The sequence below is a fragment of the Herpailurus yagouaroundi genome, unplaced genomic scaffold, assembly GCF_014898765.1.
Source record: "Herpailurus yagouaroundi ecotype Mexico unplaced genomic scaffold, PumYag 203, whole genome shotgun sequence".
In the NCBI taxonomy this organism is placed as follows: Eukaryota; Metazoa; Chordata; class Mammalia; order Carnivora; family Felidae; genus Herpailurus; species Herpailurus yagouaroundi.
The window spans coordinates 18,619,071-18,636,035 of NW_024412434.1; the positions used below are offsets into that span (position 1 = coordinate 18,619,071).

The 16,965-nt window shown below is 39.7% G+C and overlaps 1 protein-coding gene across 1 annotated transcript in view; it reads left to right on the forward strand.

Annotated features, from left to right (window-relative positions):
- Positions 1-16,965, forward strand: part of CUBN (cubilin) — a 279,400-nt gene that overhangs the window by 237,384 nt on the left and 25,051 nt on the right. The window contains exon 59 of the mRNA XM_040451314.1: positions 767-984. Coding sequence (XP_040307248.1) covers positions 767-984 — 218 coding nt within the window. The remainder of the gene's footprint in view (positions 1-766; positions 985-16,965) is intronic.

Genomic DNA, 16,965 nt, shown 5'->3' on the forward strand with positions numbered 1-16,965 from the left:
TCAACACACCCTAAAATCCTAAAGATAAACCATATGGAAAGGCTTGATTGTTTGGGAACTCTGGGATTAGTTACTTGAAATGACAGAGTGTAGGCCTTAGATCCATATCGTATCTCAGGCCATTAAAGTAAAACTAAGGATGTATCTGTCAGGATAGTTTTGAGTGGTAACAAGCAAGCCCAAAGCACAGTAGCTTCATGAGCTCATTTCTCTCCCTCACCTGTATGAGTATGTCCAACGTGGCCTGGTCACTCAGCAGCCCAGGCTGACAGAAGCTTCATTTGTACATTTGAATCCATGGTCCATCAGTGCAGTGGGAAGGCAGTATGGCCAACTGAGTAGTGACTTTTTAAAAACATCTTCCAAAAAGTAATGCATATCACTACTGCTTACATTTCTGTGGCCAAAGCAAGTCTTGGGGCCATGGTGAACCTCAGAGTGTGCACAGATGGGCAATTCTCCCAAACATCAGGAAGGCAGAGAGCTGGGGATGTGTGGTGAAGTTCCTGTTAACAACCACAGTGATCTTAAATGTCAGTTTTCGCTTATAGCAATCAAATCAGTAACACAGCATATTGTTTCTAATATTTTCTATGAAGTAAAGCATGGATATTCTGCTTCTAGTCTTTGTCTTTGTCTTTTTTTATTTTTATTTTTATTAAGTTTTTGATTTTTTGGTTCCTTTTGTTCTTTTACAAGAACTAAAGGTATACTGTAATGGAAATCCAAATGGAGAACATCAGTATTAACAAGGTTCATTCCACAGGTTTAGTGATTTTGATGTGGTTCCCTCCACCTTCTGCTCCCAAGACTATCTGGCAATTTATGATGGTTCTAACATCAGTAATCCTCTTCTTGGAAAATTCTGTGGGTCCATTCTTCCACCAAATATTAGGAGCAGCAATAACAGCATGCTTCTGGTATTCAAGACAGATTCGTTTCAAACAGCAAGAGGTTGGAAAATAACTTTCCATCAGACACTGGGTAAGAATTGTGGATATATGAATCTATTTTTCATGACTGTTACTTTTCTGCTTTATTTTTTTTCACCTGACCAAAGTTGCTTTTCATTTAAATTTTGAGGAATAGGTCACATAAAGTTTTGGTTTTAAAAATTACATATGCTCTATTTTGATTAAAAAAACAATCACTCAATGGAGCGCCTGGGTGGTTCAGTCGGTTAAGCATCCGACTTCAGCTCGGGTCATGATATCAGGGTTCGTGGGTTCGAGCCCCGTGTCGGGCTCTGTGCTGACAGTTCGGAGACTGGAGCCTGCTTCGGATTCTGTGTCTCCTTCTCTCTCTGCCCCTCCCCCACTTGCGCTTTGTCTCTGTCACTCAAAAATGAATAAACGTTAAAAAAAATGACTCAACTAATATACCTCTTAGGTATACAAAGGTAAACTCTACCTACACAACCGTCTCTAATGAGACCTGCGCCTCATTTTATCACTGACAGAAAAGGTGGAATTTTAGCCTAAAAGCAGGCAAAGGCTCCATCAAGGAAAAAAGGCCTCACGACCTGTGTTGCCTTTATCTTTAAAATGATGAAGAGCCTTGGGAGGATTTTAAGTAAAAACTGCATGGCCAGACTTGACTTCTTTCTGGAAAGGTGACAGTGGTAGCAGGGTGGAGGAAGGCTGGAGAGGAGGGAACCTGTGACCTGACGAGAAGAAGCTCACTGCAGAATTCTGGATGGGAAAGGTTGAAGGCTCACATTGACACAGTGGGAATGGAAAATGAAGGAAAGGTAAGAATTCAGAGAAACTGAGAAGGTAGAGTGAGTGGGAAGTACAGTGTGGAAGTTGGTGACATATTGCAGGAGGAGAGGATTTGACGATTTCTGGATAGTGGCACCTTAGGAGGCTAAGATTTAGGGAAGAAATACTAGACTTAGTTTGGAGCAGTTGTAGTTGGAGGCCTCAGAGATAACGAAGTGGAGAAATACAGGAGGAAATTGATCCTCGAGAAGCAATTTGGGCTGGAGAGAATGATCTGGAAGTCTTCTAGAGGTGAAAGGAAAAGATAGATGTGAGGTTAAATTGAAGACCGTTTATTCCCACTGAATGTGAGAAGTAATTATATAAAATTGACTCAGAGCTTTGAGTCATTTAAACTCTAAATGAGATAATCCATTCTGTTTATCTATATTCATAGCGTCAGTGGCACAGTCTAAGAAAACTTACGTTTGACTCTGCAAAGTGCTTTGATTCCTGCATTTGGATATAGATGTGATTCATGTTCTGCAAATGAACAGCTCACCAAACAAATCACATTCTCTGTGAGTGAAGACTTAAAGAGACCTGAGACGTTTTCTGCAATAAGCTTTCTGAGTCACTATTGAAACTCTTTCTTTCTCTTTACCCCATGCTGTGGATCACCTTCATCCCTCTGATACAGAGCAAAGCTTACCTTAAGCTTTCTTTACATTTGATGTGTCGCTTTTTTGTGCATTTCTTGAGGGAAGCAATTAGACGTTCGTGGTGTGAAGGCTTCCTAACAAAATGCAGACGTCATGACAAATTGTATCAGAAAACCACTTTGCCACCTATCGTACTTGGCTCGATCAGCAATAACTTGAGAGCCAGTCTCACGGGCAGATAGGGAGTATTGCCTCAATAGACTTGCCTACGTGAAGTGGTGTGCAAAATGCAGAGGCTGTTTTGAAAGAAAAATTCATTTGCCTTTGGAGATTTTATTTTTTAATACACGAAAGAATTCACAATTCTTGCCTTTAGCACAGACTTTAGAATCAAATGACATATATTTGCATTTGTTCTTGCTACCTGCTTTCAAGTTGTCTTCCTTTTTTCCTAATATATTCTCACATGACCATTGAAATGGTCTTAAAGTGCTCCACGCTGTTGTCATCTGCACAAAGCTTCCCGAGTTAGTCAGTGTTCCCCAGCCTCGTTAATGACCGTGTTGTTTTTCTGAGCTACAAAGAAGGCACCTGTGGACTTATTGTGATTTGATGGAGTGAAGCAGCACAGGAGGAAAAATCTTGCCTCGTCAGAGGCACTGTTCACGTATGAGCACTTTGCTCTATCAGTCAATGACTGCTTTCCTCTGGTCACGGTTATAGGAAGGGTTCAAGTGCAGGGAACAAAAAGTGGACTGTCATTAGTTGCCCGAGTTGTGTGACCACTGCATTTCATGATGATGACTTTGACCTCTTTTTCATCTGTGTAATTGCCATTGGCCACTTGGAAATATCTAAGAAGTAATTTTAAGTAATCTTTAATGGTAATTTTTTACTGAAAACCTCGGTGTTACCATTTCGTATTGCTTTGGTCTCACAAAGCTTTCAAGACCACACAGGTGAGTTTGCTGATCACTCTGCATAACTTTTCAATTTTGATTTTTGTTTGTTTATTTGTGGTAAGGAAGTGGGGGAAAGAGCATAACATTAGATTGAATTCTAGGGCTTATAGAACCTTTTAGTTACAGATCTGCATTAAAAAAAAAAAAACCAAAAAACAAAAAAACTAGCCAGTAAGCTGCACGTTTCACATCTGTCTCACCCACCGAAAGCCACCCCACTTTTCCGTAAAGAGGGGAAGAGCCTGTGTGGACCCGACAGTCAACAGTCAACTGAATTTTTGACGGGGGATGTGCGGGTCAGTCCGGAAAACAGTATTTTCACAGAGTAAATAATTGCTGTGAAGACGAGACCATTTTAGCCTTTGACATCCCAGTTTCGTTCATCTTGACACGCACCGGAGTTTTGCACATTCACTATTTACATTATACACTTGACAGTAATTTACTTCAACGTTTCAGAGGTCAGTAAAGAGCCCCACTCGTGTAAGTCTGTGATCATAAGGTGAACTCCTTTGTTTGTATTGCTGATGGGTCAGAACAAATTTGGGGGAAATATCCTATAGTTTGTGTCAATTACTAAATGTGTAGGGAAACGGAGTTTCCTTCTGTATTCCAGGCCTGTAATGCACAGGGCGTAAGGTAATAAGAAAGGAAGGCAGGTCTTTCATGGGGGCTCACATCTAACTGTAACATTAATCTGCCTTCCTCTCTCTCCCCCTGCACCCCAGCATTCCATGAGTAATTCATCCTGAGAGAAGATAACCAGGAAAGGGATCATCCTGGGCTTTAGGGATCTGTGCCACTCTGAAATTATCTGAGTGTTTTCTCAAGAGCGTGCATTGCTTTCCTCTGATTGTCACTGGTATCAATGATCTTACCAAGTTTCAAAAGCCATCAGTCCTGTGGGTTTGGCTGAAATGGGAATGCTGTATATAGTGCAGAATTGACATTTTTAAGTGCCCTATAGTCTGTTCACTTCTGCTAGTTGAGTTTTTGTCCCTCCTTGACCACCAGGGGCTGCTTTGGCCATGACTGTGCTCACATGTATGTCCTGTGAAGCATTTCAGGCTTGCAAATGTATTTTTAAACCATCAAGGCCCCTGTTGCCTTTTACTGTCCCGGTCTCATGCCAGGGTGCCGCTCAGTCAGTCTTACTCACAACATGCTTGTCACGTTAGGCATCAGGCTTCTATATACTTGATTAGATCAGGGATTTAAAGTACATTTACTTGTGCAGTGCCGCGCTACTTTCATGTGTTTTTTAAAGTAATGTCTTCTAGGGGCGCCTGGGTGGCGCAGTCGGTTAAGCGTCCGACTTCAGCCAGGTCACGATCTCGCGGTCCGTGAGTTCGAGCCCCGCATCAGGCTCTGGGCTGATGGCTCAGAGCCTGGAGCCTGTTTCCGATTCTGTGTCTCCCTCTCTCTCTGCCCCTCCCCCGTTCATGCTGTGTCTCTCTCTCTGTCCCAAAAATAAATAAATGTTAAAGTAATGTCTTCTATAACACTTCAGCAAAATGTTGGGGTCAAAACTGACCCTGGCCTAATTAGGTGTGAGGTTGGTAGGCATTTTGCTCAGTGAGTAGCCCAGGAGAGAGTAAAAAGTGACCCTTCAGGATGACATGTCCTAGAAGGACAAAGACGTCACCCTGGGGAAGATGACAGGATTGGGGACGAGAGGTTCTCTTCCCCTAAGACTGTGAACACTGGATGTATGACTAAAGCTCCCAGCCCCCCCGTTACCCACAGCCCACGTGCTGAGGATGAGGCCACTCCCGGTCGCTAGCTGGGGTGTTCACCATATGGAGAACTAGTCAGGTGGCAATACGGTCAGGTTCACAGACCTTCCTGTGAGACAATGGCAAAAATGCCAAAGAACATGTTTAACAAGGACAAAATGAATCGTGCTCCACAAGATGGGAATGTGCCCAGATGGGAAGAGCCATAGACGGGAAAGCAGGTGGCCATGACATAAATGCTCCATTGCATCGTTGTCTGGTAAGATGCTTTAGAAAGGTCCTGTAACACTTTTGAGCTCCATTTTTATCCACTGAAAAAAGAAAAGTTTGAAACGTTATCACTTTCTTTCTTTTAAGAATGTGATGGGGATAAAGTAGCTAATCCCTGTGCACAGTTCCTTAGATGTCAAAGAGAGAGGCTGTTATGTCATCAGAAAGTAATGTTGAGGTCTTGGATTTCTGCAAGGTTGCGTGACCTTCCCCACCGTATCTCCAAGGTGGAGAAGGGGTGTGTGTACAGCCGGGGTCATTATCATCAACAGGACCGCTCCAGGGTGCCTTGATCTTTTTGTTTGTTCTTACTCACTTTACACTGAAATCTAACCAGCAAACCCTAATGTTTGTTTTATAACTATATCTGAAATCAAAAGCTAAATTCTGGTTAAATGCTAATGCCTGGCAGAGGTCTAGCGCATAATACTCCACCACTATTGGCTGGTTGACTGTTCTGAAGAATAAATGGGCACATTGCACCTCCTTAACAAGTACCTTATAGGTAATATAAATGATACACTCTACATTATTATATCTAGATGCGCCTCCTTCTCAATCATGGTTCATACAGTTCAGCTGTGACTCAGGGTGGAAACTTGGATCATTTTCATACGAAGAGAATCAGGACTTCTAGATGACACTCAACCTTTGGGTCATGTGCGTCTGCTCTCTGGATTTTTGCCCACTGCCGTAACATGTGGAAAACGGCTCCCTAACATGCTGAAAGAGGGCACCGGGAGCAGTGGGAGAGAGCCAAGGGAGCTGAACTTGACTTTGTTTGTAAGAGGGGACAGGAGAAGAAGGAAAGGGAGACTGACAAAGGCAACGAGAGTTGCAGCCCCAAAGATGGAAAATATAGTCAAAACAGATGGAGAAAAGTATCACAACATGTCAGAATCAGACTCTGGTTTCTAGTTCTTTCTTAGTTTCACAGTTTTGGTGTTATGTTTGGACGTTGAGAGGCACTCTAAAAATCTGTAGCTAAACAATGAAAGAATAAACTTAAGTATATCCAGTAACTCTAAATATTGATATGGGTATGTTTCCGTGTGCTTCCTGACAGCCTGATAAAAGCTGCCAAACCATATTACTTTTAAAAGTACAAATACAATAAGAGAATTGAGTTACAACTTGAATAATTTTATAAATCATTGCTCTAGTAACTCTCAGTTTAGCAATAATGAGGGTATTACTCGAAAGCACTGGCGTTTGTCTGTTCTTTTAATGTCATTTGCTCCCTCTGATGAAGTCTGAGAATGAGATGAGCTGAAATGGTACACCCATTTGTAGAAAATTAGACTAAGCTTATTTCCGCCCTTGTGAAGCCTTCTAAATTTCACTGTTGATTGGACTTCCCTTGAGAGATGATGTCAAAGCCAAGGTTATCTGCGATCTCTTCTTGGTGGGTTTTGCCGAGAAGGGTTTTTTTGCTGAGCCGAGAATGCAGGGCTTCGATAAAGAAAACAACAATGCTTGGTTCACCAAAACCTTATGAAAGCAAGTAGACAGGAGTAAAATTCCAGGTCAGTAAAAGGAAAGGAAAGCTTTTTATTAAAATGTATTGCAACATCAGAATCTGTGCTCCCACCCCCACCCCCACCCCCACCTCTGCAATGACCTGATTGCTGTGTCTGGTCTCCAAGAGTAGGGCTGTCACTGGGGAAATAAAGCCAGTTGGTGCTGTGGAGACCAAGCTGAGTGACAAAACTGAGTTAGTGGTAAACCGTAAGATAACACTGGGAAACATTCAGATGCACAAGACCTGGAAAGCAATTATTCTGCATAACCTAAACCACATCAGCCCTTCTCAAAATGGAACCCCGCCTCATCGCAGATGTTCTCAAAACCAGGTGCTTTGAGTTACATTATTTGTAACCATAGATCCCCTATAATAATTATTACCCTTACTCAGATCAGCTTGACTTTGATGTAGCGTTTGCAGGAGCATAAAAGCAAACTATCTCTGGTCAGCAATAAACACTTAAAAAAATTCTTTGGTTATAAATCAGTTCAGAAACAAAACATCACTAGGACCATGGGACTGTATTCTTCTTGTCATTTTATACACAAGTCTGTTAATGTGCAGGAGCTGTTATGTTCCGCTCACTCCCAAGTGAAGACATCACAAACTCCCAAGGCATGATGACAGTGGCCACCTGTCCCGGAGCATCCATTATGCTCTGGATATAGCACAGGGGCTTTCCCTGGATAGTCTCATCTAATCTACACAACTGCCCACAAGACAGGGACGGTCCCATTTTACAAAGGAAGAAATAGGAAGTTAAGAGATTAAGCTATTTGTCTGTGGTCAACGTGTTGTAAGAGGCAAAGCCAAGCTTTGAACCAGGTGTAATTGTCTCCCAGATTTGCCTTTTTCCTAATCAACCCACATCATCTCTGTGGCAGTTAGTAAACATAGCCAGGGACGAAGAGGGATTCTGGGGTGAGTTGTCTGACAGGCAGGTCATGTCTCTAATTCCTGTTTGGGGTAGACTGAGCTACTTTTCTCTGCTTTCATCTTCTTGCTGCTACCGGCTTTCTAATAACAGCATTCCAATTTGTACCGAGCCCCAAATAGTACATTAGCCCATAGGCTATATTACATAAACAGTGTGTATAACTACAGCAATCATATTATATTATATCTATAAGATTAATATTATATAATATTTGTATTATAATGTTATATTCTAAAACAGTTATATTTTTGTTATACTAGGCTATATTTGCAATTTATAAATAAATATATAGTCATATATTTTATACTATATATTTTTAATGTTTATATTATAAGTAATGTTTACATGAAATATGTATGAATATATAACATATATGTATATGCAATATACATTTAATAGATGCATATTATAGCTCACAATACATATTATATTCGTATAATTCTACAATATCACAGAATATATGCCATAAAATAACATTGTCTTCTGATGTTGACAGGTAAATGTCACATCTGTTTTATTGGCTTTCCATGGCATTTTGATAAAGAATTAGCACAGTTATGTGGAATACAGTTGCATTGGAATGTAAGGGTAATAAATCTCTGTGTAACAAATAAAACCTTCTAGCCCCAAATTATGCCTTCCAATTTAGTGAAATTCCTTACCACAGGATTCTGACAAAATGAAGTGATTTGGACATGTATTTTTATGGCTTAGTCCTGATTGGTACTCTTATAAAGATGAGTTTATGAATTGAGGAACTAAGTCACAAAGACATTACGTAACTTGCCAAGGTCACTTAGCAAGTCTTGAGCAGAAGTGGGAAAGTAATCCTTGTCTCCATTTTGTCTCCACCAGAGTAACAAAAGTTGAAATATCCTGAGCACAGTGCACAAGCTAATGTATCAAGAAGAACAACCAAATGGTTCCGTGTCCCCATTTAAATGATTTTTTAAAAAGCTGTGGGAAACTTTGTCTGGTTTTATGAATTCCGTAAATTCTTTTATATTACAATCTATTTTATGACGGTTAAATAGTGCTTTGCTATTAAGCCTGCTCTCTCCAAACAGAACATTTAAAGATTTTTTCTGACTTTGATTTTATAATTGTCAATGTTAAGTAAATAAAGCCATCCTTCTGTTATTATTTTATTGAAGAACAATTGACATACAATATTGCATTAGTTTCAGGTGTATAGCATAGTGTTTCAGTATTTATATACATTACAAAATGGTCACCACAGTAAGTCTAGTTACCATCTGTCCCCATACAAAGTTGTTACAATATTATTGACTGTATTCCCTATGCTGTGCTTCACATCCCAATGTCTTACTTTCTTTTTATAACTGAAAGATTGTACCACTTAGTCCCCTTCACCCACTTCATCCAATCCCCTCACTCCTGCAACTATTCATTTGCTCTCTGTATCTATGAGTCTGTTTGTTTCATTTGGTCATTTATTTTGATTTTTTAAGTTTTTTTTTTTAACATTTATTCATTTTTGAGAGACGGAGAAAGAGCAGGAGCATGGGAGGAACAGAGAGAGGGAGACACACAGTCCGAAGCAGGACCCAGGCTCTGAGCTGTCAGCACAGAGCGCGACGCGGGGCTTGAACTCACGGACTGAGAAATCGTGATCTGAGCCAAAGTCAGCGGCTTAACCGACTGAGCCACCCAGGCGCCCCACATTTATTTTGATTTTTAGATTCAACCCATAAGTGAAGTCATATGGCATTTGTCCTTCTCTGTCTGTACTTATTTCATTTAGCATAATACCTTCTAGGTCCATCCGTATTGTTGCGAATGGCAAGATTTCATTTTTTTATGAGTGAGTAATGTTCCAGTGTGTGTGTGTGTGTGTGTGTGTGTGTGTGTGTGTGTGCGTGCGCGCATCTTTGTGTATTGCTCATCTTTATGCATTCATCCATCTGTGGACATTTCTTTTGCTTCCATTACTGGGCTGTTTTAAATAATGTCTCAATGAACATGGGAGTGCCTGTGTCTTTTCAAATCACTGTTTTCATTTTCTTCAGATCAATACCTAGAAGTGGAATTGGTGGACTATAGGGTAGCTCTGTTTTTAATTTTTGGGGGAAACTCCGTACTGTTTTTCACAGTGGCTACACCAGTTTACATTTCCACCAACAGTGCAAGAAGCCTCCCTTTTCTCCATATCTTCACCAATACTTTATTCTTTCCTGTCTTTTTGCTAATAGCCATTCTTTCGGTGTAAGTCGTACTTCTTTTATATAGTGTAGTTTGCACATTCACGTATCCTCTGTTTTACAAATGATTAAATTTGCTCTGCTTGCTGAAACCTAATACTCAGAGATTAAATTTTCTTAAGTAATAGACCTAACATGATTTATCATTGCAAATTTTTAGCTACAGAAGCATTTTCCACTGCTCAGGCGGTGTTTTAAATCTTTCAGTGATGTTTTATTGTTATCCTGCTAATTGTCTCTTGACAAGCAAATATGCCGTAAAAATCAACTAAGTTAGCTTTAAAAACAGGTTAGTACATAGGACAAAAACGTTGTTTTGTATACATCGAATATGTGTTTATAATATAATAGCAACTCTATAAATCAAGAAATATGTTTAATTCCAAGAATTCCCCTCGTAAACTCAGCATAGATGCAAAGATCCACCTAATAACTATTTACATTTTCTATTCATTCCTTCATTGTTTATTCAAAAGTATTCACCAGCTACTTGCTGTGTAGGCAGTGAACTTCTCTTGCGAATACAAAGATGAACTGAACAAGGTCCGTATTCTTGAGAGGTTGATTCAAGTTAGGTTGATTCTTGAGAGGTTGATTCAAAAACGAATAAATGTTAAAAAAAATATATAAAAAAAAAAGAGTGTAAGCTCAGGAGCAAGACTTCCTAGGTGCAAACTCAATTCTTGTACATCCCAACAAGTTTGGCCTTGGACACTTTTCCTCTCTACATCTTGATTACCTCATCTCTGAAATGGGCATGCTAATAATAACTACCAGATAGGGTTGTGGTGAAGGTTAGACTAAAAAATTCCCTGGCACTCATTTAGCATGTAATAAATCTTAGCTTTAAATAGTACTAGCTTGGGAAGGTGAAAAGGCATTCATTGGGAAAACATTCTATGAAGAAGGAGAAACACGTATAATGTAGGTCATGCCATTTCAGAGGCTACAGACTGATCGGCACATCCTTTGGTGATGCTTTGGGATATAAGGTGGAGAACAACTTTATTCGTCTTTGTCAAGATCATTTTAAATATTCAAGGGCCTATAGTTTTCCATTTAAATTTTAAAATGAGCATTTTTTTTAAGTGAGCATTTTTTTAATAGAAACAGAAAGATCTTGCTGGGGGTTTGATAAGAATTACATTAAACCTGTGCATCAATTTAGGAATAATTGACATTTTTACTATGTTGTGTCTTCCAGTCCATGAACATGTATGTCCCTCCGTTTAGTTAGGTCTCCTCCGATTTCTTTTATCATTTTGTCATTTTCAGCACATAGATCCTGTGTATGTTTCATGAAGTGTATACCTAAGGATTTAGTTTTCTTTGGAGCAATCATATTTTTAATTTTGGTTTCCATATGTTTATTATTCAAATATAGAAATGTGACTGACTTTTATGTATTGTTTGTGTATTTTGAGTTCTTGCTGAACTCACTAGTTTTTTAATTTTTACGCAGATTCCTTGGGATGTTCTACATCTGAAAATAGTGGCAATTTTATTTCTTCCTCTCCAGTCTGCCTATATATTTCTTCTTGCCTATTAACTGTCAAGAATTCCAAAATGATGTAGAACATGAGTGATGAAAACAAGGTATCCTTGCCTTGTTTCTGATCTTACAAGGAAAACATGTAGTTTTTCACCATTAATATCATGTTAGTTGCAGATTTTTATAGATACTTTGTGTCAAGTTGAGAAAATTCCTTTCTAGTCTTAGTTTGCTGAGGGTTTTTATCATGAAAGCAAGTCGGATCGTACTAAATCCTTTCCTGCAACAGTTGACATGATAATATGATCAGAACATTTGATTTAGCAAATCATTTTTGAAATTTCAAAGTTAGTGAGACTAATTCTCATGAAATGCACGTAGACTGATGATGCATACATAAAGTGTTTTCAGTAATATCTAAATAATGCGAAATTAGTAGAAAGATAATGATAAAATTCTCCTAAGTTTGTTATACATTGTATTACTCTTTTTCTAGTGACTATAGCTACTGATTAGTTGCTGAAATTACCCTTCTTTTAGTATTTTAGTTTTATGCTTCCCAAATATTACCAGACTAAGTACATATTCTAAGTTAAATTAGGCTGGGTCTCAAATTAGGATTTTTACAATGAGTCCAACTGAGTCACGTTACCAAACACAAGCAAATGAAAACAAAAACACACAATTCGTGTTACAAAAACCACCAAATTGTTTTTCTGGTATAACATAAATATAATACCTAAAAGTTCATGCCTGTTTGAGGTTAGGGGGGTAGAAAAATAAATCCAATCTGCTTTTAGAGAAAAAGATGAAACACGTTCATCTGGAACCTAGCTGCATTTTTAAAAATGAATTCATGGCTTTAGGGCAATTGAATAATGCAGCTTTGAAAATCACACTGAGATTTATTCCAAGAAAGGATTCTGGAGCACTAGCCCTGTGTCCTGTGTGGTTGAAGGGAAGCTAATCTGGTACACCCCCATTTCCCTGAAGCACCAGCTTTAAAGGGTTTGTGTTCGGTTTCCTGTGCTTGTATCTGCTTCCTTTAACTACCGGCTAAAGCCCCAGCTGGCTCACTGGGGAACAGGAAAATGCCTGAAGTCAGGCCAGTCTTTATCTGTAAGTATGGCTTCCCGTTTGCCATGTGTCCAACTGGTAGCCGTCCAGAGGCAGGCAGAGATCCTATCCAGAAGACCTCCATAGCATGTCAGCCACAATGTAACGTCAGCCACAAAAGTGCCAATCCTCATGATAACTATTTAGAAATGTATCTGTCCCCACTAAAGGCTTCAAGACGTTTTGTCTTAGATAATATAACTATTTTGCTTTGTCAGATTTATCCTGGCTTGAGCTTCATTCTGAGGTTTAATTTCCTGGAGGGAAATAATTTAGGATTCGGTTACTGATTTTTAATTAAATAGAGCTCAACCCACATTTCACTGCTTACAATGGGTTTATATTTCCACTATTTCTGTAGCCAAACGTTTTCTTTCTCTAAAGAAGTAGCTCTTTTGTAGGAAGTGTTTCCAATGTGGAGAAGACGGTTGGAGTGACATTTGTTCTCAGGCATAGGGAGTGTCGTTATAGAGCACTTCTGACAGGACATGACTGATGAACTGGGTGCTGATGGATGAGAGTTTGCTGGATGGTAGAATGTGTGTAGTAACAAGGAAGATGATGGATTTATGGTGCTAAACGACATGTCAAGGTTAAGGGTTGATACTAGTTAAAAAGGACAGGGAGATTTAAAAATATGAATATAGTAAACAGATATTAATTTCTTGTGTATGAAACTATTTCACAGTCACTGAGTTCTTCGTGTTATGTCATGTTTTTGCTGAACTATACAAATCCAGAACTGGGGGGGTGCCTGGATGGCTTAGTTGGTTAAGCGTCCAACTTTGGCTCAGGTCATGATCTCGCGGTTTGTGAGTTCGAGCCCCGCATCGGGCTCTGTGCTGACAGCTCGGGGCCTGGAGCCTGCTTCCAGTTTTGTGTCTCCCTCTCTCTCTGCCCCTCCCCTGTTCACGCTCTGTCTCTCAGTAATAATTAAATGTTAAAAAAAAAAAAAAAAGAAATACAGAACTGGTAGTGTGGCAAAGCACGTTTTTGGTAAAGGATCCTTCTTGGTTAATATTTCTCTCTATATTTCCCCAAATACAAACATTTATGGTTCCATATGCTGTAGGAGGAGGAGAAGCACAGAACAGTTGTACCATGTTTAAGTACTAAAGTGGGGGGATAGAGCAACTATAACCATTTCCTTCACCAAACAAACACCGAAAGGTGTTTACTCATATAATATTATACTTATGTCAATTATATTCACTCATATTAATATATTACTCAAATATAGTATATTTGAGTATATCATATTATTCAAATATAGTACGAATCATAGAATTCATTCACATAATATTATGCTTACTTCAGTTATTTGAATATTTTGGCCTGGATTGTCTGAAGACCGTGTTAATTCTCCTTTTTTAAAATTCTGGTATATTCTGTGAATTAAGCAATGCACTCTATTACAGTTTAATAACTCGAACCAGCTTTTTGTGTTTTGGTCGGCTATTGCCACAGCGATGCTGCATAACAAATCACCCAAATTCAGCGCTTATCCCCACAGCATTTATTGTTGTCACTTGGGGCTCAGCAGACTCGTCGTCTGCCTGTTCCAGGCCGCAGAAGGATGGCACTTGGCTTTATATTTCAGGGCGTGTTCAAGTCTGCTCTATGTGACCCCACTTTGTCTTTCATCAGAAGCTACCTAGGGCATGAGCTCCCGGTGGATGGCACACAGGAGCACCAGCCAAAAACCACAAAGCCCACTTCAGACCCCTTCCTACTTCCAGCCCATTAATATTCTTAAGTCACTTGGCCAAGCCTCACATCAGAGCACAGAGAAGTAAACCCTGTCCATTCTAATGAACTGCAAAGAGAGAGGCTAAAGAGTTAAGAATCATCCATTCGATCAGTCAGTCTGTGACAGCCCACACCAATGAATTTTGTGTGTTTGCTTTTGGGTTCCCTGGAGGGAGGGTGTGTCTGTCTTATGACCTTAGTCCTGGGGGCACCAGTACTGCTGAATATTAAGTGTGTATAAGAGCCCCCACTCCGCCCAAGTACAGTCGTCATTTTGCCCTTATTAATCCGTTAGTAACAATGAATACACAAGTGGTACTAAGACAGTTGGAGCTTTTAAAAAATAACAGTTAATTTTTAAAGCTGACGCAGTAACAGAATAAAGCCCAGCAACACCAGTTTCCCACATACAAACCTCCACGTGTTACACCCTTCTTCTCCCAAGCCCATGCCATTGACGTGTCCTCTCTCCTGGTCTTATCTTCCTCCATCCGTCCTGCTCCCTTGCGTGAGATGCTACCACCAGATAGGGTTTCCATCAGATGTGATTAGAAAGTGCATTCTGACCCTCCCACTCTTCTAGTCAAAAACCTTTCAAATGCATCCCCATTATGCACAGAATGCACACGGTTCTCAAGGTCAAACTCAATGATCTTGACAGTTGAGGCCCTCTCCAGAACAGCGAGTCCTGTTTCCCAGTCGTGTTATTCTCCTTCATGGACTCTATCGTTGTTACTAACAGAACCATGCTTTCCCATGCATATAATGCAAATCCTTGTACACTTCGCCTTTGGTTGTGAAGTTCTGAAGGAACCTAGAAGTGCCAATGCCAATCCCATTTCCACACGGTCTTGTCCTGTTTATCCTTCAAGACCCAAATCAAATGTCACCTCTTTCTTGGACGTTCTACATCCTTCACAGCCTGAAGTAGTCTCTCCCTTCCTGCAGAACTCACAAGACTTTCCTGCCTCTTATATGGCACCTATTATTTTCTGAATTGTATTATCGTCGTTTATCTGTCTTGTCACTGCTGTTGGACTACCATTTATTTTCCCCCCCCCAATGTTGAATATGTTTCTTTTGACTATTAAAACAATAGTTAATAAATACATTTGTCAGTTCATTAATACCCTAACTCTCCCTGTTAGGGGAAGTTGTTCTTCCCTGTTTTGCGTGTCAATCAGGTTAAGTGGTTTTCTTTTTCCTTTGTTGATGTTTATTTATTTTTGAGAGAGAGAGACAGACAGAACATGAGCAGGGGAGGGACAGAGAGACAGGGGGACACAGAATCTGAAGCAGGTTCCAGGCTCTGAGCTGTCAGCACAGAGCCCAATGCGGGGCTCGAACTCACAAACCATGGTTCGTGACCTGAGCCAAAGGGGGACGCTTAACCGACTGAGCCATCCAGGCACCCAGGTTAAGTGGTTTTCTTAAGTAACAGTCAGTCCACATTGGATACAAAAGCTGTGCAAATTCCAGCTCTTTCTTTAGTTTGTGGGCCTGTTTCACGCAAGCAGAATCATTAGCAATATGCAGTTCAGCCCTGAGCATTGCTTTCTTTTCAGAATAATTTTGTCCTAGATACCATCTATGGGTTTATCAGGGATTGGGCCTTTGGATGCATTTCAACTCTAGGAAACATCTGACTGTGCAAATAATCTATCATTTTACCTGACTTAGAAGCTCTGGACAGGGCAGCCTGACCTACTAAATAATGCACCTGTACTGAGAAACACTGCACAACTGATACCCTCCTCATTTCAGGAGGGCTGCTGTGTTTCCACTTCCTGCCGAGCTCCAAGTCCAAAATATTAGTGCCCCCTAATGTCGAAAGCAATCCTTTCCCTGTTAACAGATCAATAAATACAATGAGATGGATAAATGAAAGGCCAGGGTCAGTGAGATTCAACTTTGGAACTAATAATGATCTATATTTGTGCAGAATGTAAGCTTTATGAACACTATTTTGGACCACTTAATCCCGATTCCTACTAGGGTTGTTTTGAATTTAGCTCATGTGCACGGTTTCAAAATCGTCAATAACTTTGTCTTCCTTTTACTCTCTTCTGACGTCACTTCTGAAGTAATTGCCTTGGACTGTGAAATGGACAAAACCAAGTCCTATGTTCTGATAATGTTGTTCTATATTTTTTTGTAGTAGAACTTTCTGTCATCTTGAGAGTATTCTTTATCTGTCTTTTGTATTTTTATCATGAATTTCAAAGTGGACTTTTTTTTCCCAATTAAGTTCCTTTTCAGTTTCCCTTTCTTTTTGGAATAAAAATCACATATGTAGTGTGTTTTAATATAAACTGGACCTTAGTGTTAGATGTGTGTTAGATGAGTGTTAGTAGTGTTAGATGTGTTAGTGTTAGTATGTATTAGATAGTGTTAGATGAGATGCCCCTCAGCCTCTTTCTGACAGATTATTTAGTAAAAGGTTTCTTGAGAACCAATTTTCTTGGAGTGCTAGGTAAATTCTTCATAAATTCAGTTTTCCATCTGATAGTGTTCATAAACGCAGAACATAAAAGTAAAATATGGTCATGCTTTCCACAAGTTTTGTTATGCAAAATACTTTATTTTCTATAAAA